Source organism: Pimephales promelas, chromosome 12, assembly GCF_988280905.1.
Source record: "Pimephales promelas chromosome 12, fPimPro1.hap1.1, whole genome shotgun sequence".
Classification (NCBI taxonomy): domain Eukaryota; kingdom Metazoa; phylum Chordata; class Actinopteri; order Cypriniformes; family Leuciscidae; genus Pimephales; species Pimephales promelas.
Window position 1 is genome coordinate 35765516 of NC_142780.1, and position 25615 is coordinate 35791130.

The 25615-nt window shown below is 36.7% G+C and overlaps 2 protein-coding genes and 1 long non-coding RNA gene across 4 annotated transcripts in view; all 3 read left to right on the top strand.

Moving 5' to 3' along the window:
* The window catches only part of LOC148977080 (uncharacterized), a 301169-nt gene that overhangs the window by 158178 nt on the left and 117376 nt on the right, over positions 1-25615 (top strand). The window lies entirely within an intron of this gene.
* On the top strand, positions 4429-18709 carry rad21a (RAD21 cohesin complex component a). Its single transcript, XM_039688756.2, has 14 exons — positions 4429-4568; positions 5264-5450; positions 5540-5669; positions 5767-5866; positions 6686-6792; positions 6968-7165; positions 7591-7713; positions 8440-8571; positions 9196-9419; positions 11236-11389; positions 12237-12382; positions 15098-15280; positions 16324-16404; positions 17989-18709. The coding sequence occupies exons 2-14, from the start codon at positions 5307-5309 to the stop codon at positions 18178-18180; spliced, it is 1914 nt and encodes a 637-aa protein (XP_039544690.1). The 5' UTR covers positions 4429-4568; positions 5264-5306; the 3' UTR covers positions 18181-18709.
* The window catches only part of eif3ha (eukaryotic translation initiation factor 3, subunit H, a), a 75745-nt gene continuing 69471 nt past the window's right edge, over positions 19342-25615 (top strand). The window contains exon 1 of the mRNA XM_039688755.2: positions 19342-19497. Within this exon, the coding sequence (XP_039544689.1) occupies positions 19417-19497 (81 nt within the window). The 5' untranslated portion in view covers positions 19342-19416. The remainder of the gene's footprint in view (positions 19498-25615) is intronic.

Consider the following 25615-nt stretch of genomic DNA (forward strand, 5'->3'; position numbering starts at 1 on the left):
CATGCGCCGCTAGCTTCCGAGTTGTCCTACAAAGTGACGTCATCACTTCGGCACTTATCCCGGTATAAATCCCGGGTCGTGTTTGCGTTCACACAGAAGGCGTTCTGGCAATTTCCCGGGATCAACGCGCTGTGTGAAAGGGGCTTAAGAAGAAGAAAACAAAGTGGGGAAATGTGGAACAAAGGAAGCAAGAACAGAAGAACTAAAATAAAACATAAAACGTTGCACCTCTCAACAAGACATGTTTTGAGGCATCCTTCATGACCAGGATGAGTAGCCTAATATCACTTGACTTTTTGTGCAATATTAATACATACCTGGTTCCATACCTAACGCTAAAAGATCTGTTGTCAGCCCTGCGGTTTCACAGCAGGCCAAGGAGACCATTTATATGCAAATACATCTGCCGGTTTCAATGTGTTCACCAACGTTTGATCAAGACGCATTGAGATCAGAGTGTTGAGGTCTCCAGTTGCGTCTTTTCATCTGACACTCACCTATAAATGCTCAGAACCGCCTTTATTTCTATGGTTTCTTGCGCTTCGAGCTTGCTGAGATTTATCACACATTTATCAGCATCTGAGTGCGGCTGCGGCTTTAAACGTAGACATAAATCATGTTGATGCATATGATATTTACAAGGTTTCATGAGCTTGATTAAACCCGAGGGCTCTTTAATATCTCAGTGTTTCTCATGGAGCAAATGAATTTTTGCGTATCTTATATTTTTTCAATCGACCCATGTCTGAAATCAAACATCAGATGTCTCATCAAATTATCTGATCCGAGCTGAGTTCCACATTCATCACGGCTCTGTGAAAACAACACCATTTCCCGGTCAGATATTTCATAATATCCGAATATTCAATAAAAAAAAAAATTATAATGCACAATTCCATCAAAATGTCTGAAAAAACTTGGATGTTTAATGTTATTTATGTCAATAAGACATAGCCTATCAGGTTTCACAATCATGTCAGTTATATTAATTTTTATTTTAAGCTATGTAAATAAAATGTAAAAGTCATAGGCGATAAAAAGTCAAGAATGCGATTTTAAAAGTCATAATTGTTAGATAAAATTCTAAAATATGATAGTCATAGGGCAGGCTAATTATGACTAAAATGACAAAATTATGACATACTAAGTTATCATGAGATAAAAAGCCAAAATTATAGGCTAGGATTAAAAGTCAAAATTATGACTTAAAAGTCCTAATTATGAGATTTAAAAAAAAGAATATCATCATTTTTATTTTTCATGTCTTAATTTGTGACTTTTTATGTAAAAATGTAAATTATGTAAAAATGACTTTTTATGTAAATTTTTTTATAGAAATGGGGTCCATGTTTTCTGTTGTACTATAAATATAATGAACATAAATAAACATCAGAGTATGTGGTAAAAAAACTGTCAAAAGAAGATTATTTAATATATGCACTAAATATTAAATGCATTAAAAAGTTTACACATATTTAATTTATATATATATATATATATATATATATATATATATCATTTATTTATTAATGAAACTCAGTTCTTGAAACTTAATTATTTTAATTATTTCATTGAATCATTTTAATTAAATGTTAATTATATTCATAATAAAATATTTATCTATATATCTATATATATCTATGTATATCTATATATATCTATATATCTATCTATCTATCTATCTATATATATATATATATATATATATATATATATATATATATATATATATATATATATATATATATAAGAAAGTCAGAGCTGTTTATTTATCATTCATAAGTCAAAATGTGTTTTCGGGGCACAGTCATGAATCAGGTCACATATGTTCATATGGCTAAACTAAAACTATACAAATTTATACTAAAATATCTAAACACTAAATTAAATGCATTAAAATTTATATATATATATATATATATATATATATATATATATATATATATTATTTATTTAATTGAATTATTAATGAAACTCAGTTCTTGAAACTTAATTATTTTAATTATTTCATTGAATCATTTTAATTAAATGTTAATTATATTCATAATAAAATATTTATATAAATATTTATCTATATCTATATATATCTATCTATATATCTATATATCTATATATATATATATATATATATATATATATATATATATATATATATAAAATTAGAAAGTCAGAGCTGTTTATTTATCATTCAAGTCAAAATGTGTTTTCGGGGCACAGTCATGAATCAGGTCACATATGTTCACATATATGGCTATAAACAAACAGATTCAGGCCGACACATATGTTGCTGTTCTCCTTGAAAACTGTACAATAGAGATTTTACAGTAAATGCTAAAAACCCAGACCACATGTCAGGGGGATATGAGATTGTGAACCCTGGGTGTCTCGCACATTTTTCAATTGAACCTGAGCATGTGTGGAATTTCAATTGGATAAAATGAATCAATTTACCGGGAGGTTTAATTTGCACATTTTGATTAGTCCCATTTCTCAAAGCTGTTCCCAATGAATACAAACTGTGTCTGATATGCTAAGCAATGCCATCACCTTCACTCATTACCATGCCAAACAGACATTAGAGGAGGGCAAGAGGATTGAACACGCAGACCTGCAGCACCTGAGGGTTTTGTTAACTCTGAGACACTCCAAAGGCCCTTTTATACCCAAGTCACTTCACAGTCACACTGCGGACATCTTTCAATATCTTGATTTTGTGTTTGGTCTCTACTAGAACAGGTTTTCTGCTTGAATGTTGATTATTCTCCTCATATTCTCCATTTTTATTTTTTTTATTTTTTATTAATGCAATGTTAATAAACAAACAGAACAAGTCAAGACATACAAGCAGTAAACAATCTATCAAAACAAGGAGACATTATGATACCAAATACATTAAGAGAGGAGATATGAAAAGAAATAACATTATTTTACATTAAATATTCTCCATTGTTGCGGCTCCTCTCTTCCCAGTCTGTCAGTAACGCTCTGTTTACTTTCTGTCTCTATGAAGCCCCTCCTTCTGAAAAGACTACTGTGCTCTGATTGGTCGGCTGGAGCAGTGTGTTGTGTCCCGCCCCTTTCCATAACCATCAGTTTAACACACTACTAACTAACTCAACCAGGCCCCGCCCCTTTATTGTGCGCATTAATTATTAGGCTATAACGAGGAATATTGTGACGTGGAAGAATTTCAAGACCACAATGGAGGCGTTTCAGGGAGTTTAATGCTCAAAAAGCAACATTACACACTAAAGAACGATGAACATGGTAAAAAAGCACAATATGGACCTCTTTAATGCTGAGAACGCAATGCAAGTGATGATGCATCAATGCATAAAACTAGAAGACACTAAACTCATGTACAGCCTCAAGGCACACTAATATACGTTTATGACTGTGCCATGTCACATTTACAGTGTTTCAGTGAAGCATTGCATTTCCAATGTGACTCAATGTCTTCCACTGTGAAATGAAATCTAAAAATGTGTCTGAAAATCCCACCGTGACTCAGTGAGGTCTAAATTCATTTGGTCTCGGTATCAAAGGCGCAGTAGCTAGATCAATGGCAGAGAATGGCTTCGGGTCTGCAGCGAACGACCCCGTAATTTAAATCAACTTAGCACCGTGACAGAGACTCGGGCCTTTAATGACTAGCCTTTGGTAACTGAATCAAATCCTTAATAGAAGCCAATCAAAGCCTGCAGCAAAACACAGGCAAGGAGCGAAATATATTATCCTCAACCACACATCGATCACGGGGAATATAGTTTGAGGGTCATGTTTAGATGTTGATGATGAGAGAATAGACTAATGAAGTCGTATTTTCCATTTTCTATTGCGTATAAGGGAGAGCATTGTAGGAAATAAGGAATATTGTTTTGCTATTGAATATCCCCTTTAATACACTACCAGTCAAAAGTTTTGGATTGGTAATGTTTTTTAAAAGAATTTTTAAATATTTAAAAGAAGATTAAAAAAAATGTAAACTAGCTGTTAGATGTGAATATCTAGTAAAGTGTAATTTATTCCAGTGAATTTTCAGCATCATTACGCAGTCTTCAGTGTCACATGATCCTTCAGAAATCACTCTAAAATGATGATTAGATCATCAAGAAACATTTATGATTATTATCAGTGTTGAAAACAGTTATTCACATTTTTATTTCAGGATTTTTTGATGAATAGAAAGTTTAAAAGAACAGCATTATTCATTCGACTTCCTGTAGCTCATTGTTCGTTTAGTAACACAACACCGCCCTCTGCCAACCGCTCCACGATAGCCACAACCTGTCAATCACCAGCCAAGCCAAGCCCACCGGCACCTTCCATTGGAGCCGCATCCTGTCAATCACCAGCTAAGCCCCGCCTACCAGCAGTTTCCACTGCAGCCATGAGCTGTCAATCACTGACCAAGCTCCTCCCTCCTTCAAATTTTGACTGTAAACATCCCGCCGAGTGCGCGCGCCATCTTGGTCGGATTCAATGAGAGGAAGCGCTTGCTAACTTCTCTCCGCGGGAGGGGAGAGAAAAGCCTGGCCGCAATCAACACGGATAAGCTAAGTTGAATGGTACGTTATGGAAAATGTGTATTTTTGCGGATTAATGTGCGTGTGAAGTCTAGTTTACGAGCAGGAGAATTAAATTTGACGCCGTTGCTAATCAACAGTTGGCTAATGCTAAATTGCTAACGATAGCTTGAACATAAACTGGCTGTGCAAGCAAGCTGATTTAAAATATAAATCCGTTGTAACTTTAAGTCGTTATATGTGACAAAGAAAGATAATTTATAATCATGTATAATTTATGAGTGAAATAAGCATTGGTTATTTTAAAGCTGACTAGCTCAGCTTGCTAAGAAACAACTTAGCCAAACGCTTGTGTGGAAATTAACGCAATTGTTTTGCATCGTTAATAAATGCATTTTTTGTTATATTTTGCGTGCAATAAACCTTTTTAAAAACTTTGTATTGGATTATATGGCGCTTTGGAGCCGTGGACTTGTTTAATCTCGATTTCGTCATGTTTAAATGTTGGTGTAAAGGCGGGCAAAGCAGGCTAATCATGCAATACAGTTAATCTAAAGATGTGTGTGTGTGAGTGAATGCTTGCGTATGATTTGACTTATGCATGCTTTAGATTAATCTACATATTCTGTGTCTCAAACCCTAGTGAGATGCTGTTAGATTACATTTGTGGCATGTTCAACTGCATGAGACTTTATTGTTGTCCTAGTTTTGAATGAATCCTCTCGTGTCTCCCCCAGGTGTAGCAGAGAGGTCTCAGAGGATTGACCAGACACCAGGGCAATGTTTTACGCCCACTTCGTCCTCAGTAAACGTGGGCCGCTGGCCAAGATCTGGCTGGCGGCCCATTGGGACAAAAAACTGACCAAAGCGCACGTCTTTGAATGCAACCTGGAAAGCAGCGTGGAGAGCATCATCTCACCAAAGGTTCGTCTTTCTGCTGCTTGTTGTCTGCTTTTGGATGGTGTGTGTGTTCATGCATATGGTAATTCAGTTTTTTCTACTCTTCTAAATAGGTGAAAATGGCTCTGCGTACATCTGGCCATCTTCTCCTGGGCGTGGTGAGGATCTACCACAGAAAAGCCAAATATCTTCTGGCTGATTGTAATGAAGCGTTTATCAAGATCAAAATGGCTTTCCGCCCAGGTATTGAATCCAAACACCCGTTATTGTGAAATCATTCGTTTTGGAGCCACCTGGGTTTGCCTGGTAATATTTACTGGAATGCATTGTGTGTTTCCAGGTGTCGTTGATCTGCCAGAAGACAACCGTGAGGCTGCGTACAACGCCATCACTTTACCAGAGGAGTTCCACGATTTCGACCAGCCTCTTCCTGATCTGGAGTAAGACTTTTTTTTATTTTTTATATATATATATATATTTTTTATTACATTCATATTCTGTCTGTATTAATCATACTCGTATGGTAATTGTCTGTAAAAATAATTTACATGGCACCTAAATAAAAAATAAATTCTAGATAGATAAAACTCGATTTACTGATTGTGGAGTGAGTTTTATAAGCACATGAAATGCTTTTTATATCCTTGCATTTTATCTCGAAACGATGTCATTTCTAATAATATGGAAATTAGTGGGAAGTTAATGCAGCTTCTTATTTACATGAGGTAAATAAAGCTGCCTATTTTCATTTTTAATTTTACGTATGATAGCCTACATATTTAAGTTGTATCATAAATTGCTGCCACTATAACGGCCCATTTCAAATGTGTACGTTTGTTCTCTCTCTCCTTTTTGTTCGCTGAGGTGGATCTATGATGAAGTGTTGTTCTTGTAAACACTCTCCAGCATGTCAGTAATAAGTGTACAGCGCTCGGAAGTGATCAAAAGGATTTAAACAGTGAATTTTGACGTGATATCTTGTAAATTCGGGCGGCAATACGTTGTCCAAAAAATGACATTTTGGATCCGGACGATAATAAAATCACAGGCTAACCCTGTAAATGTTGAATTTGCCGCCTGAATAGGGCTATAGTCAGTGTATGGGTCAAAAACAATGCAATTTTGACCATTTTGCTTGATATAAAACTACATCGATGTCCTTGATTCCTTTTTAAAAGTAATACTTCTGTGATAATCTGCTACTACCGAATGTGTTCTCTTTGCATTTGTCATTTATAAGTTAAAAATGTGTGTTTCAGTGATATAGATGTAGCACAGCAGTTCACCCTGAACCAGAGTCGTGTTGAGGAGATCACCATGAGGGAGGAAGTCGGAAACATCAGCCTCATGACCGACAATGACTTTGGTAAAAACTCATGAGCTGTTTGTTTCTCGCATCTGAACACCAGAGTCACACACACACATCCATCTGAACACCAAAGTCTACATATGGAGATTGCGATTAGTCGTGCAACGCTATTAGTAAGATAAGTGTTGCGGTCCATACACTCCGTAACCTGACACTTGTGATGTAATGTCAGGTGACTTCGGCATGGATGACCGTGAGATGATGAGAGAGGAGAATGCGTTTGAGGTGGACATCATCCATGGATCCTCTGCCTCGAACCTGCTCCTGGAGGCGGAGCCGGGCCCCGCCCACCTGCCCGACAAACCCACGACCCTCGACTACGACGACTTCGGGGACAACAACCTGGAGAACAGCGACGGGGGCATTCTGAGTAAGTTCATGTGTGTCTGACCCGTGATTAGAGGTTCGGGAAACATGAGGTCATGCATGAATCGCGATCTTCTAACGCTTTGTATCCATTCACAAATTTCAAAAACTGATTTTCTAAAGCGTTACACTTCTTTAATGTTTTTTTTTTAATTATTTAAATTAAATTCTTGATGTGTGATTGACTTTGATCCTATATTTTGAAACACATTTTTTTTTCTGGGTAATAAAAGTATTTTGTTGCACTTTACGGTTGTACAATTTTATTGCGAGAAATAGTAGTTCATGAAATGTGCTTAGTATATGGTTAGGGTTAAGGATTTCTCTAGTAATTTAGCAAACTTTACTGTAATAACTTTAGTAAGATGTAATATAAAGTGTCAAAAAATATTTGTAATTTGTAATATTTGAGATTCCTGTTTATTTCAGTGGATAAGATCCTGAGCAATGACGATGGTGGCGGTATATTTGACGATCCTCCAGTTATCCCTGAAAGCGTGATGATGCCTCAAGATCACGGCGACGATGAAGACGACTTTGATAATTTTTCTCGTGAGTAGATCCTAGAATTATTCTTGGCTATTGAGTGAATCTATTCATCTTATTTCCCAACGAGCTGTTTTCTGTGCATGTGTGTGAACTATATTATAGGGTTAGTTCACCCCAAAATGTAAACTCTGTCAGTAATTAGTTGAATAAAGTCACTATTTTTGTTTATTTTGTGCACAACGCTTGATAAACTTAAGGTTGAGCCACTTGGACTATTTTAACAACATCTTTAATAACTTTCTGGGCCAGCGAGTTTCAATAACAGAAGCCTATGGAGGAGTGAGACAGCTCTCAGATTTAATTAGAAATATCTTAATTAGTGTCCCGAAGATGAACGAAAACAACATGAGGGAGAGTCATTACTGACAGAGTTTTCATTTTTGGGAACTAGCCCTTTAAAAAACTGTGAGATTAACTTGATGCACAGAATGGTATTTCTTGACATGTGAGTAACTTTATCCTAAATTTTCAAGCACATTTTATTCTTAAGGTTAAATGAATTACAATTAAATACTGAGAAATGAACTAATTACTTGGGGTTACCATCGGAAAACCTAACTTTTTCATATTTAAAAAATGCAAAACTTTCTCTGATACACACTCATGAGGGATTACAGGGATCATTTCTGTGATGGGAAATTTCTTGTTTTAAATGTCCAGTCAATTATTATAAATTACATGTATGAACGTAATGCCATTGCCCCTCATGACACTTGTGCATTATTTCAGCTCCTGGCGGTCCTGACAGTCCCGAGTCTGGACCAGTCGAGCCTCTTCCCAACACCACAGACCAGACCGAGCAGACCACACTGGTGCCCAACGAGGACGAAGCTTTCGCTCTTGAGCCCATCGACATTACTGGTAAAAATTAACCATAAATTCATATTTAACCCCTTATCGTTCCCTCGGGTCATTTTGACCAGGAAATCATTTAAGTTTTTAAGTTTGTGTTCATCGGACTTTAATTGCACTTGAACCGCTAATACGCAAAAAATGTTTTAATGGATTTGAGGTAATTTTAAAAAGTAACTTTCTTCCCTCTCGGGTTAATTTGACCCCCTTAGGAATGAATGGGATGCGAGGAGTGCTTCGGTACACATGGAAAACATAAAAATGCTAACTTTACCAAGAAATTATTTTACAATGTCTACATGTGCATCTGAATGCATAACTGAAGAGAAAGTGACTTTAGGACCTAGCAGAACAGCTCATTTGCTCCATGTAGAGCATAATATAGAGCATATATAAGCCCATCTAATGGCTAAAGTCATGAAATATCATGGTATTAAAAATGTTCCGCTCGAGGTCGGACAAGAAACCCAATGTAAGATGCTTTGACCCGATTTAAAAGGGTTTTTTTTTAAAGTGAAATTAAGTATAATTTTAGGACTTTGGGTCATTTTGACCCGCGAGCGAAGGATGATGCTACATATTAAATTTTGTGCCTGAATATCACTTAATACAACACTTGTGGTGTGTCCTCAGTGAAGGAAACCAAGGCTAAGAGAAAGAGGAAGCTCATCGTCGACAGCCTGAAGGAGCTGGACAGCAAGACCATCCGGGCCCAGCTGAGCGATTACTCCGATATCGTCACCACGCTGGATTTGGCTCCTCCCACTAAGAAGCTGATGATGTGGAAGGAGACTGGAGGCGTAGAGAAGCTCTTCTCATTGCCGGCTCAACCTCTCTGGAACGGGCGTCTGCTGAAGGTGATGGGTTGATCCTGCGTCTCTTTTAAAGGGATAGTTCGCCCAAAAATGAAAATTAGCCCATGATTTACTCGCCCTGAAGCCATCCTAGGTGTATAAGACATTCTTCTTTCAGACCAATATAATTAGAGTTAGCCTATAATAAAAAATGTCCTCCTGGCTCTTTAAAGCTTTATAATGGGAGTGAATGGCTGTTTGTGTTCTAAAGTCCATAAAAGTGCATCTGTCCATCAATCTTTTATGATTGATGGATGTCCTTTTTTTTATGATACAGATGCGCTTTTGTGATGGACAGATGCACTTTTATGATGGATAGATGTGCTTTTATGATGGATAGATGTGCTTTTATGATGGATAGATGTGCTTTTATGATGGATAGATGCACTTTTATGATGGACGGATGCGCTTTTATGATGGACAGATGCGCTTTTGTGATGAACAGATGCACTTTTATGATGGATAGATGTGCTATTATGATGGACAGATGCACTTTTATGATGGATAGATGCACTTTTATGATGGACAGATGCGCTTTTGTGATGAATAGATGCGCTTTTATGATGGATAGATGTGCTATTATGATGGATAGATGCACTTATGATGGACAGATGCGCTTTTATGATGGAAAGATGCGCTTTTATGATGGATAGATTCGCTTTTATGATGGATAGATGCACTTTTATGATGGACAGATGCAATTTTATGATGGATAGATGCACTTATGATAGACGGATGCAGTTTTATGATGGATAGATGCACTTTTATGATGGATAGATGCACTTTTATGATGGACGGATGCGCTTTTATGATGGACAGATGCGCTTTTATGATGGATAGATACACTTTTATGATGGACGGATGCGCTTTTATGATGGACGGATGCGCTTTTATGATGGACAGATGTGCTTTTATGATGGACAGATGCACTTTTATGATGGATAGATGTGCTTTTATGATGGACAGATGCGCTTTTATGATGGACGGATGCGCTTTTATGATGGACGGATGCGCTTTTATGATGGACGGATGCGCTTTTATGATGGATAGATGTGCTTTTATGATGGACAGATGCGCTTTTATGATGGACGGATGCGCTTTTATGATGGACGGATGCGCTTTTATGATGGATAGATGCGTTTTTATGATGGATAGATGCACTTTTATGATGGATAGATGTGCTTTTATGATGGACGGATGCGCTTTTATGATGGACGGATGCGCTTTTATGATGGACAGATGCACTTTTATGATGGATAGATGCACTTTTATGATGGACAGATGCGCTTTTATGATGGACAGATGCGCTTTTATGATGGACAGATGCACTTTTATGATGGATAGATGTGCTTTTATGATGGACGGATGCGCTTTTATGATGGATAGATGTGCTTTTATGATGGACAGATGCACTTTTATGATGGATAGATGTGCTTTTATGATGGACGGATGCACTTTTATGATGGATAGATGCACTTTTATGATGGATAGATGCACTTTTATGATGGACAGATGCACTTTTATGATGGATAGATGCGTTTTTATGATGGATAGATGCACTTTTATGATGGATAGATGCACTTTTATGATGGACAGATGCACTTTTATGATGGATAGATGCGTTTTTATGATGGATAGATGCACTTTTATGATGGATATATGCACTATTCATCTAAAAGAAGAATGGCATAGACCCCTAGGGTGACTTGATGGTGAATAAATCATGGGCTAGTTTTAATTTTTAGGTGAACTATCCCTTTAACATCAGTGTGTTAAAGCCCAGGGCTGAAATCACAGTAAATGTTTGTGTGTGTTGCAGATGTTCACTCGCTGCTTGACTCCACTGGTGCCTGATGAGCTGAGGAAGAGGAGGAAGGGAGGAGAAGCTGACAGTCTCGAGGACTTCCTGAAGGAGCTGGAGAACCCAGAAGTGCCCAGAGAGGAGCCGCTGGGTCACAGGAGTGACGTGATTGGTAAGCTTTTGCGTCGCTACGCAAGCTTAAACGAGCTGTGTAGTATATTTAGGAGGATCTGTTGACAGAAATGCATCATCAGTAGTGATGATCAGTTGGGATCATTTTACTGACTCTTGTTCGATCTCGTTCATTAAAGCGAACAGATCTTTTTTCGAGTCAATTTGGGGTTTTTGGGAGGTTATAAATGTTATACTTTTAACAGCCAAATTCCCCAAAAAACATCCACCTACGTAATCTTGATCATATTCTGAATTAAGAAATCATTAAAATGCAGTCAAAGTAATTGCTTTATCTTCAGAGTCTTTCGTTCATTTGTCACGTGACAGACGCAATGAACTGAATGAGCCTCCACTAAATATCATATACATAACTATGTTTTGAGTGGTTGCATAAGGACTTTACATAATGAACCGTTATGGTTTTATTACCTCAGAATGAGCCATTTCTATCTAAAAACCGAACGGACAAACTTTGACGGACGGCCTTGAACAGATAAACGTGTTTCATCGCTGTTTGTTAACTATGTTAATGCTATGCTAATCAGTTTGAATAAGGAAAACGATATCTTTGTCGTAGTATCCTTTCAGTGGTTAAAGTTACAGCAGTCATTGCATGTATTTTTGTTCTATTATTATCTATTTACCTTTTTTAGAATTTGAAAGATAATAAAGATTTGTCAGATAAGTGAGATCTCTGTAGTCCTTGAAAACCAAAAAAGTAGTATTACATTTTACAGTGCATGTAGGAACCCTGTATTTAGGGGTTCGGTAGCATCTACAAGATTGAAAACCCCAGGCTTTCTCACATGTTGTAGTCATTTAAAAAACATTTTTGTGCCCTACAGATCAGACCATCATGGAGGAGCACAGTTTGCTTCAGGCGTCCTCTATGGAGGGCAGCAGAACCGCTCTTGACGAGTCCATGATGCCTCCTCCATCTCGCCAGCGGGGAATCAAGCGCAAGTCGCTCGAGAAAGAAGCAGCGTTGCCTGTAAGTGACGTTAAATCAACCAGGGGTGCTTTTCCCGAAAGCATCGTTAGCAAACTATGGTCGCAAGTTCGGTCGTTACCAATAGAGTTCAATGGAAATTGCGACCATAGTTGGCTAACGATGCTTTCGGGAAACGCACCCCAGATAATTAGGGATGCGCCGATCTGGTGCTGGGCGGTATTGCCGGTTCATACCGAATACCGGTGTTTATTTTTGTTATAAAATGAGTTTTTAATATGGCGCTTTAACAACATTGGGAACGTGGCGCGACACTGTTTGAGAGTTGTACTGGTGATGTGTGTTACTAAGCCTGACGATGAAGATGGTTTAAGATGGTTAAACTATAATTGATAGCCGTCAAATTATATTACAGTGTGTCTTATACATTGGTTCACAATATCAACACTGGCCGCCACAAATAGATTTTCCAAAAGGCTTTGACATCGTTGAATAAACATGAACACTGGGCGTTTCAAAGTCAAACCGCGGCGCAGGTGTTTTTCTATGAGGGAACTGACTGTCTTCAGAAAAGTTTCAATGTTATTTTCATTCAATCTTTCCTGATAAAGCGACGTTTATGAGCGGAATCTGCTTTGTGTTCAGCCGTTACCGTGGAAACTGCTTTGTGTTCAGCTGTTACCGTGGAAACTGCTTGCCCTTTACGTGGAAACTGCTATGTGTTCACCCGTAACCGTGGAGACCGCTGTTTCTGCCGCTCCTAAAGTGCCCTCTTGCTGGCTGTAAACCGCATCATTTTGTGGGGCCTTGCAAACCTGTATTAATAGTGTGGCATTATTCGACAATATTCACTCATAACTGTAAAATAGGGCGTTTTAAAGGCCTAGAGTCCGAAATTTTCATATTCGTTTTTCGTATTGGTGATTGTGTGGCTCTGAACTGTCAAAACACCATTCAAACTGCTTGCTACGGATGCGAAAAACGTAGAAAATTCATTTTTGAAAATGAAAATAAAATCAAAAACAAAAGCACAAACTAATTATATTATCCTGCATTTGATGACCTAACTTTCATAAAAATATACTTGTAGGTTTAAAATTCCACATATGGCACAACAAATATTTTAGCAATGTTTATTTTAGTAATTATTGCGTGTTATAGTACTATTCTATTGTGCGCCATCTGTTTGACACACTCGTTAAGCTCGAATTTTAACGGAGATTCACTTGCAGAAGCTCGTCGTCTGCTGACAGTGAAATGGACATTTGTTTTTACAGATGGAGAATATACCTGTGAAATGTAAGTTGAGCACTGAGGAAAGTAGAGCCCGACCGATAAAGGATTTTGAAGGCCGATACCGATACAATATTTTTGGGTTTTTAAATCCGATATTCCGATATATCGGCCGATATTTTTTTTTTTTTATTAAATATTGTTGGATTTCACACACGTGTAAAAGAAAAGCGAACTTTTCTGCACTAGATACGTTTGATACTTTTTCTCTAAATGTCTAAATGTTCACTCCTCACAAGTATAACTTACATTTTACAATGCAGGGACTGTAACTAGAGATATGCTAGTTATAAATACAGTAATAATTACTTTATTTAGGCAGGAGAAGTTAATTATGGTTTCCAAGCTCATTAATGTTAACGTTAGCGGTCCATTAGCTAGCTTTGTGGTTAGCTAGTCTATGATGAGCCATAATTTAGCAATAGATAACATCATACTGCAAATTGTAAAACATACATTTTCAATATAACAGGCCTAGGAGAGATGATTGAAGCGTGTTTTGTCCATTTTTATTTTATTTTTTAAATATTAATTTATCGGCCATTATAACTGACGATACCGATATTATGGAAAATGCCTAATATCGGCCGATAATATCGGTCTGGCTCTAGAGGAAAGCACCACATCTCAAACGCATTAAACAGCGCATGTATTTATCTGCCAGTCTGCAACAGTATCTATCAGAGCATCTGACAGGACAAGCTGCTCTAAACTTGTTAACTATATCTTACCAGTCATTTTGAAGCCCTTAATATAAGCTTGTGTCATGTTTAGGACAAATTGTACACTGCAGCAGCTCACACTGCGACCTCCGCTATTTTTCAGATGTGCTCATATCAAACTACTGTATCGATATATATATATATATATATAAATTTTGAAATGCCATTTGGAATTTTCTTCTAAAATTATCATTTTTATCAAGCTTGTATATTTAAGTTCAGTAATTTCACTTAAATGGCAATGAAGATTACCTATTAATGGGCTTTATGCCCAGCTGCACTACTTCCTGAACTTCAGCCAGCTTCTTGTTTCCTGTCTGCCATTATTGGCCAAATTGATTAATTCAGGTGTGTCTGATTATTGTTGCCATGACAACTGAGGTCAGGCACACCTGGATTAATCAATTTGGCCAATAACTGCAGACAGGAAACAAGTAGCTGGCTGAAGTTCAGGAAGTAGTGCAGCTGGGCATAAAGCCCATTGTCATTTAAGTGAAATGACTGAATTAAATACACAAGCTCAATAAAAATGGTCATTCTAGAACAAAATTTCAAATGACACTTAGAGGCTTTTGCATCTGAACTCTTCATATATATATTCGTTTCACAAAAATATATCGTACAAACTTGATATACTGCCCAGCCCTACCATGAAGTGTAAAAAAAAAAGTAATTTTTTCCCCGAATTGACCAAAGCGCTCCAGAGGGATAGTAAATGTTCTGTGCACAATTGTCGTTCCAGCAAATGGCAGTGTTGGATCAGACGCTTCAGCCCGTGGATCAGTCCGTCCTTTCCCATGAGCTCGAGATGCCCCAAGTGGATCTTCCTCCTGAGGACATCACAAACCTCTCTACACTGGTGCCAGAACTGGACCTGCTCGACGACAAGGGCAAGGAGAAGGACAAGGACGACAGCGACGAAGAGGTGAAATCTCTCAAAACACTTCACGATTCTGAATAGACGACTGAACCAAATATCATGAAGTTTACTAGAGGTTCTGACAAAATGTTAATGTAGTCGATTTAAGAAATAATATTTTCATGATTCAATAACTTGCTCATGAGCAGTGTTGGGTAAGTTACTCTAAAAAAGTAATTAATTACTAGTTACTAATTACCTCTTCAACAGTGTAGTTAGATTACTGTACTAATTACTCTCTCTAAAAAGTGTTTAATTACTTTTAATTGCTAATTAGTTTCAAAAATCCCATATCAATCTCAACCAGCTGAATAATACAAGGATAGACGTGAATCTGTTTTAATTCTTTCAAATAAATACTATAAAATTGCATGAATTATCTTTAAACTGACGAAGGTTACATTATAAAAACATACTTTTTAACATCAGACAATACATTTTGATGTTAAACCCACGATTTTTTTGTGTCTGATCTCATGATATTTCACACTTTTTTTTCATTCGTATTTTACAATAATTCATATGAATTTGTACGAGTGCGGTCGTACGACCTCATAAAATGCATATGAATCGCTGTGAGATCGGATTGATCTATACACAGTATTTACCTCAATTACATCAGAAGTAACTGTAATTAAATTACAGATAAATGAAGAGTAATCCCTTACTTTACATTTTCAAGGGAAAAGTAATTAAATTACAGTAACTAATTACTTAGTAATTAGTTACACCCAACACTTGGTTCATTACAAGATGAATCAACATTTTTGAACGAATCTCTTGAATGAATGATTGAATGACAAGTACATTTTGAGACACTTTGTCGCAACGATGTAACATACAATCTTCATCTGAAGCAAAGATTATTTACTTTATTTGAACCGCTTCAGTGATACAGTGCGTTTAAAAATGATCCCGTGTGTTTGCAAAGCAAATCGTTCACTGTGTCATTTCAGAATAAGCTCACGTGTGTTTGAATCGCGATCTTCTAACGATGCAGCTCCAATATTGGTGTTACTGATAATTGTTGGATTTGTTTTGAACATCAGGGCGAGGAGGGACAAGGAGACCAGGACCAAGAGGAGAGGCGGTGGAACAAGAGGACTCAGCAGATGCTGCACGGCCTTCAGGTTTGTGTTTGGACGATGTACAGTCGAGCCAAAAATTAGTCACACACCAGATATCATTATTTTACTAGTGTAATCAGGACTCTATAGTTAATTTCTGTAAATGAGGAGAGCAAAATAAAGTAAACTCATATATTACACCCAAATATTCTTTTTACAGTGACATTATTCAACATGAAGCATTGCTTGGTCACTGGTTGAGCTAAACTGCTAGTATCTAATTGTGTGGTTAAATTTAATAAATATTCAACATAATTCATGTGTGAGAGTCCAAAAACAGTCAAATATCCACTGATCTGAGAACTCTGTTCATATTTTATTACTATTTACTAAACTATAGCGAATAAACTGTGATAATGTGAGATAATGCTAGAGGAACTATTAATTAGGGCCGCCCCCTAATATTAACCGTTAGTCGATCACATTTTTATTAGTCGTTTAGTTGCAGAAAAATCCCCTGCGAAATCACACAGATCGTTATCGGCAGGAAATCCAAACATTTGCTTATCATTTATTAACATCAGATATGGCTAATCACTTGAAACATGCAAGTAGCAGCAACTGTACATGTCGCTCGCTCTAATGTTAACCTAGATAGTAGGGCTGGGTATTGACAAATTTCACAATTCGATTCGATTTCGATTCAATATTGATTATTTTGGATATCAGTTACAATAAATGGCAAATTTCCTCAAGGGAATTAAATCTCTTAACTAATGCTGTAAACTACGGGAGTCTAGTTGTAGCCTACTAGGCTTTATATGAAATTAATAATGAACTGTTTTGTAGTTATACAAACACTTAAATTACACTTTTATTTATTTTTATAATAAGAAGATTGTATGAAATATAAACATTTAAATGGTGTCTGTCATAAAACCTTGCCAGATTTATTCAAATATGCATTAAATATTGAAGAACATTAAGATTATAATGCATATGTAATATGGTGTATATATTTAGCAAAATGCTCCTCTCTAGAGTTATTTTTTCTAGCTGACTAACGAGTTTATGTGGGTTTTCTGAGGTAAATATGACCATACATTGATTACAAGCTGTTTAACTGACGTCTTTCCACGGTTGAAAGGCTGATTGAGCGAATCAATGTGACATGATACGGATTTCGATAAGTTGTACTCTATCTTTAACACACTTTCAGATGCTCATTCATGTTTATTTGGCGCTGTGACTGGTATTATTAAGCCGGAAGAGAGATCAGCGCTGCTGCTTCTCCAGAGCGATCTCACGCCACAGCGACAAAACGTTATTTATGTTTTTGAATTTCTAAAGAAAATGGACGTAATTTGAAAATTGAGACTTTTTCATGTCAATAGTAACAAAGGACAAAGATTATTATATATTTTTTTGGATTCAAATGAAACAGGATTACTAATCGATTCTTGAGATTTAAGAATCGATATCGGTTCGTAAAAACGAGAATCGATTAATATCGAGAAATCGATATTTATTACCCAGCCCTACTAGATAGACATTATTACGCTATTATAAGGCACATAGCAGCAACCCAGGTTTTGAAAGTACATATGAGATGCAGAATGTTTTCTCAGTCTCTGTTATGTTTGACAGCGTGTGGTGGCTAAAACCGGAGCCGAGTCCATCAGCCTCCTGGATCTGTGCAGAAACAACAACAAGAAGCAGGCGGCGGCCAAGTTCTACAGCTTCCTGGTGCTGAAGAAGCAGCAGGCCATCGAGCTGACGCAGGCCGAGCCCTACAGCGACATCGTGGCCACGCCCGGCCCGCGCTTCCACATTGTATAGACGCCGACTCCGTTCTGTTTTTAGTAGTTGTATTTAACAGGTTTGTTTTGCTACTGTTGCTTTTTGTATCTGTTTTTGTTATTCGGGGCCAATTTAAAGATTTTCAAGTTTCAAGTCAAACCCATGGAAGATCATGAAAACATTGTATCCACAAAGTATAAGTTGTTAAATGCTTAGTACACGTTGGACCTCTATATTGACGAGACCGTCGGGATCTTTCGGATTCACTACTTGTTTGGTTTTCTTCCCTCCTCATTGTTCTGTTTTTATTTCCCTTCATAAGCTTTATCCCTGTGAGTTTTACATTTGTAGTACGTTAGTTATGTGTACATTTTTAACTTTTTAATAATGTCACAGTTGAGAGACAAAGGTTTATTTTTGGAAACCCATTTGGATTTAATTACACAATAGTTCAATGTTTTGTATCTCTCTTTTAATGGCAATTATGATTATTAAAGGTTTCTTAAACTCCTAAATAAAATTGGAATTTTTATGCACTTGATTAAATTTTGATATGGATTGAAAGTCAGTTATGTTGCTCTCATTTTACCTGGTTATTTAGTGTGTGTGAGTGTGTGTATATATATATATATATATATATATATAATGTAAATTATTTATGAATCTAGAAAACCTAATAGGAGACACTAAGCAAGGTAATGTTCTGCTAAAATAATTATTTGACCAGGCTTTTACAAGCATACAAACCCACTAAACAGTTTAATTGTAATGAAGATAACTGCAGTAATAAGTTATGACGACATTATAACATACTACCGTTTCAAACGTTCACCGTTCAATAATGCAATGTTTCACATGCTAATAATAATATGCTGCCATTGCGTGGTCAGTCAACTTTTGCGTGAGTTGCTTAATTATTACGTGATTAATATACAAAATACAACATTTTGCTTTTAAATTTAGGATGGAGTAATTGAGAAAGCATATTTAGCCCGCCAAATCGCGACTCTTATTTTGAAATTGAACCGTCACTGAACGTACTTAAGTTGGACTATGTCGCTATTTCCTTCTAGAAACAAACTTCGTTGCTTTATTTTTTCTGTTATCTCAGAAAAGCTGATTTGAAACAATCTGTATTTTAAAAAGCGCTATATAGATAAAGGCGACTTGAACTGCGGCTCTTATTTTGAAGAGTCTTCGCGCCGGAAGTGGTCGCATTGTTCCGGAAGAATCTTCTTCCATGTGCTTCGGCCCGATTCCGCTCTTCTTCCGACAATGGCGACCCGTAAAGAACCCGCAGCTTCGGCTTCCAGTCCTCTGGATTCCCCGGTGAAGCAGATCCAGATCGACGGGCTGGTGAGTGATCATTATTTATGCTATTATGATGTTTTTGTGTTTCGGGCTGAAGGGTGGCAGGGGGAGCTCGGCGTTCATCGTTTACTCGAACAGCAAGAACACTGGGGAAAACAACACAGTAATGCTGTTAACTAGTTTTGTGGACATGTACTATAGTACTACCAGGGTTTCAACATGGCATTAATGTATAGTGGTTGTAGATGGCTATCATATCTGTTATAACGATAAACCATGGTAGTTTGAGATATAACGTTACCCAGCTTCTAAAGTGAACATGGTTTCTGGCCTTACTAAAAATACAATGAGAACTTTACAATAAATTAATTTAAGTAAATAATATCCCAAATACAGCATTTTTGCTTTTAAATTTAGGTTGAAATAACTGAGAATCGCATATTTAACCCGCCAAATCGCGACTCTTATTTTGAAATTAACCATCAGTGAAGTAAAGTGTACAGCGTATCTTATACTGTACATTTTGATATTGTTGTTTTTGTGAATTATGATTGCTACCGATCAAACGTTTGGGGTCTGTAAGCTATATATGCGCAGTAAGAATTATGAAATGTTAGTTGCTGTCTAAAAGTCGTTTTCTATGTGAATATATGGTAAAGTGTCATTTATTCCTATGATCAATTTTCAGCATCATTACTCCAGTCTTCAGTGTCACATGATGATTTGATGCTCAAGACACATTTATGATTATCAGTGGTGAAAGCAACTTCACAATTAGGTAGAAACTGTCATACATTTTATTTTACAGGATTCTTTGAATAGAGAGTTCAAAATAACATGTATTTGAGATAGAAATGATTTGTGACTATAATTGGGCGAATGTCATATCATTAGCTCTGTAAACGCAACTTGTGCCAAGACTTTTTTTTTTGCTTATTGTATTTTTGCAGCTTCTTTCATCTGTTTTCTTGTGTTATTTTCCAACTCATTCTGCTTCTTCACACAAACCGGCGATTCCCGTCAGATAACGGCTGAAGTTCGAGTACAAAGATTGTAGTTTGGCTTTTGGACTAAACCCTCCAATTAACGTCACAGTAATGCGCCTGGATGGAAGTGTGTGTGTGTGTGTTTGTGTGTGTGTGTGTGTTTATGGATGCACTATACATCCCTGCCAAAAGAGGGCGATGTTGTCTCAAGAAAACACTCTGTGATTATCCGCTATGTTTCGGACTCTGGTTGACCTTCATTCTTTCCAATTAGCATTATTTTCACCCATCCTTAAAGTTGCAGTTGTGTTTGTGTTTTCGTCTGTGAGCACAGGAGAAGATGTTAGGCGGACGGATAGATCTACTCTTTTACATATAATGAGAGTAGATGATTTACAACTGCTCAGTTCTCCAAAAAAAGGTTGTGTATTTGATCTATTTTTTTTTTTTACAGTATTTTGCCTTTGCTTGGTTAGCAGACTGAAACTCATTATCCAAATTGCTATTTTTTTTAATCTCATCCAGAGTTCTCATCTTGTTTACGCTTGTTAAATGATAATAAAAATAAGCATCGACTTTAGATGCGTCATTGATTGACAGCCTGTGTTATTGGCTCTCGTGTGTCACATGACTGATTGAAGTTTGAACACAAATGAGGTTTGCTGTGACGGATGATCGTCTGTAATTAATGTCAGGGAATTTTGATAGTACTAATTCATTTTCTTCCTCTCCATCAATATTGATGACAATTTTAATTTTGAGTGAACTTTTAATTTAATTTTTGTGCTAAGAATTGTGATCATGCCTTTATCCAATTTTGACAACGTTATATTCACATTTTGGGAACAATATATACAATTCTGTTAATTTAAGGTTAGGAAATTCTACTCATATATATATACATATATATTTTTTTTAAAAACAAAAATATATTAACTAATTAATAATAAAAAACGAACAACAAATTAATTGACTGTAACATCAATGTTGACAATTTTCAAATGAGCCTAAATATTTGACTTCATTTCGTTTTTTACCATATTGGAATCGATAAGAATGGGAATCGAAGTCGAAACTGGAATTGCTAAAATTCGAACGATACCCAACACTAATAAGGGGGCGGGGCTTCAGATTCTGAAGAGCATTTGATTGGACAGAAAATCTTTTTTTTTTTTTGATTGGACAGGAAATCTTTTTTTTTTTCGGTTGATGCTCTTTTTTTTTATTTTTATTTTTTTTATTTTTTTCAAAAATTGCTTTACAATAGTGCAAACATGCGCCTCTTAAACATCTGGATCATTTCAACAATGTATATATTGATCAAGTAGAATCATTCTTGCACAAACAGAATAAAGAAAGAAAGAAGAGTGAAAAAAGAAACAAACAAAATAAATAAAATAAAACAAACAGCAAACAGGTAGGCTACTAATCATCTTGGTACATGAAAGATCTCATCATATTTCTTCAGAAAAGAAAAACATTTTCTATTATCAATTTTCCTAAGAGATTTGATTAAATAATTTACTTCACATAAAAACTCATAATTTTCATAAGAAATCTTTGCTTGTGAAAGTAAAATTTTTGGACGGGAAATCTGATGAGACGCTGAAGTGCGGAGTGATGTCATCAGAATAATTAATCATCATGGCGGAAGTGGAAGACTAGGTTTTGAACGCTTATATTTTCTAAATGCGAATGTCATTGTTTTTGGAGCGCACTAGCGTTTCGATAACATTAAAGGAACACTCCGACTTTTTGGGACTTTAGCCTATTCACCTTACCCCCCAGAGTTAGATAAGTCCATACATACCTTTTTCATCTCCGTGCGTGCTATAAGTCTGTTTGACGCACCCACCACTAGCCTAGCTTAGCACAAAGACTGGATGTGAATGGTTGCAGCTTTCATACTAATCCAAATGAGTGGCGAAATAACGCAAACGTTTTCCTATTTACATGTTGTGGTTTGTATAGTCACAGAATGTACAAATAACAAAGTCAAATGAGACACAGACATCTTTTAACCGTATAAAACCTGGGAACTATTCTCTGAAGGCGAAGCACTGCTACTTTGACGGCGTAATAACCGCATCACCGGAGACACGCCGTGGTGAGGAGCGGAGAGTTCGCTCGGTGTTTGGGTAACAGAGTCAGCAATTTATAAATAGTAAAAGCGTAGTTTAGAGTCATGGGTTTTCGCTCTATTGTAAATAGCTGCGACAGTAAACAGGGGAGGTAATACCATGTTTCACAGAATTCCAACTAAAAACGCTGACTGGATGAAGAAATGGCTAACTTACTCTGGATATTTATCCAAACACACCTAAATAGATTATCAAGGGACATTATGTTTGCTCGGTACATTTCAATGAGGACGACTATTTAAAAAAAAATGGAATTTGCCACACGGACCATAATGTGCTGAAGGATACGGCCATCCCATCGATAGCACAGGACAAGTGGACCTGCGGCTGAGGTAAGTGTTCCGTTATGTTTTTAGATGACCTACTGTAACAGTGCCTTTAGCCAGATCTAATGTAACGTTAGTGACACTATTATATGATTAGGGTATGAATATGTTTTTATCTTGATGCGGCACGGACGCGCTTGGAAAAAAAACGAGCGCGTTCACCGCGTTGAACTTGCACCCTGCGCATGGCGCGCCTAGTAGCCTAAATTTGAAATAACCATGGAAATAACGAACTTGAGCGTGCAAAAGGGTACGATAGGCTGTGAGTTCATTTTGCAAAAACAATTTGTGCTATTACTTTCCCCTTATTCTATCCTATAGTAATGCAATTATACTGTATATTATATGCTGTTGAATACATTTGGTTCAGCTAATACATTGCATTTAAAATATATTGATTCCTGTAATAATAATTATTTATTCATGTGATATTTATAAATCTGGGTGCGTTTTTGGTTGGAAATCAATGAAACATGGTACTGTATTACCTGGTCTCCCCTGTTTATTGTCACAGCTCATACAATAAAGCAAACACCCATGATAAACTATGCTTTTCTATATAACGTTAGTAATTGCTGACTCTTTACTCCAACACTAAGCGAACTCTCTGCTCCTCGTCACGGTGCGTCTCAGGTGATTGTTATCACTCTGCCCAAGTAGCAGTGCTTCGCCTTCAGAAAATATAGTATTTATATGGTTAAAAGATGTCTGTGTCTCATATGGCCTTGATATTTGCACACTCTGTGACTATACAAACCACAACATGTAAATAGGAAAACGTTTGCGTTATTTTGTCACTCATTTGGATTAGTATGAAAGCTGCAACCATTCATATCCAGTCTTTGTGCTAAGCTAGGCTAGTGGTGGGTGCGTCAAACAGACTTATAGCACGCACGGAGATGAAAAAGGTATGTATGGACTTATCTAACTCTGGGGGGTAAGGTGAATAGGCTAAAGTCCCAAAAAGTCGGAGTGTTCCTTTAAAGCTAACATATTCGATTTTGATTTGATGTGGACTTTAAAGTTGAGCTGTTTCTGAGGCCTCAGGTTAGAGATTCCTCGTCCAGATCTGAAGTACGAGTTACGACACTGTCAGAAGTTGTTCGTTTAGCGCGCGGTTGATCGAGAACTGTTTTATGAAGATGCATCATGGGCCTCGGCGTAGCGGAGCGGGCTAGTCGTCAGTGTCCGTCCTCCGCTGTCTGACACGGACAGCCGTTCACGTCAGGTGATCCGCGGGGAGTGTGTTAGCTATGGCGCTCGCTTTGTGTCATTCGATTCCTAGCCAAGCTTAAAGACGTGTTAACGTGCGTGTGGAGAACGTCTGTACGTTTTAACGACTGCCTATCTGGACGTCTGCCCGTCTTAACGTCTGCCCGTCTTAACGACTGCACGTCTTAACGTCTGGAGCTATCTCCATTCAGCTTTTTTTTTATTATTCAGGCAATGGCGATCCGTCTTAAGTTCTGGTTTTCTATCGTTGTTAGGACTATGTTGTAGCCTAGCTCATTTCGTTTTCATATAAGGGGGCCAAGAATTTTTTTTATTATGATCTGAGAAACAGACTTCTCACCAAAACAACGTAGGCCTATTATTACTGAAGTAGCTAGATAGTCCATCATACAAACTAGACCACAGCATTATAAATATAATAATGTTTCAATGTTTCGTTTTGTGTAATAAAGCATAGCATAGCCTATCTTTCTGAAAGGCGGAGGGTGAACCAAGACGCTCTTCCCATTTAAAAACAAGTTTCAAGTTACTTTTCACGTGACTGTCCGCTCAATATCCGCTCAGTTTCACATTTGTCTAAATATTACAATAGGCTTTTGTTATTTAATTTTCATTTATGTTGATTATGAACAGTGAACAGCATGAGTAAGAGCAACATGATGCGATATGACGGGAGACAAGTGGGTCAGACATGATTTGACCACTTCATTAACTTTTGTTTTGTAGAAAGACTTTCTTTAAAGTGAATTTCGTTTTGTATCAATTATGCACGAGCATGCATGGGAATAGGCTATGGCTAATAATAATACAAAAAATACAGATATAGTAGAGTGGCAGTGGGTGGAATTATATTCTAAAATTCTATGTTATAAAAAAATCGTTATAACGAGTTGTAGCCTAAATCCCGAAATAAAGGAGCTCGGCCAAACAAATATGAAACCACTAAAAATAAATATAAAACCGCCAGTAGATGGCGGCAAGGCACTGTTCTATTGACATTACTGGTTATTGTTCAAACTATTCTTTCAAAAAAACAAAAAACAAAGAGGCTATATATTTAATATCCACACAACTACTACTTTAAGACAATTGCAATTGTTCTGCTGTGGTGATGTTTGGAACAATTTTTTTTTTTTTTTTATTGTGTGAAATGTCATTACCATATAGTTTATTTACAGGCATTCTGGTTTTCTAATGATTTTTTCAAAAACTAAAGACTGCTCATTACAGAAATATTAAAATAAATATTTACAAATGTGTTTTTTACTTGGTATTTTTTTCTCAACTTTTGGTCTCAATTGGCAGTTAATTTTCATATATTGCGGGTTGATATTTTCCTAATTATGTTACCCAGTTAAACATTATGTGAATTTAAAGTGACTGCGTTATACGTGAATTGAAATATAGCTAGCCTAAATATATATGCCGTTGTTGGTTCCAATGACATGCTACATTTTAATGTTTTAATGACAGCAAG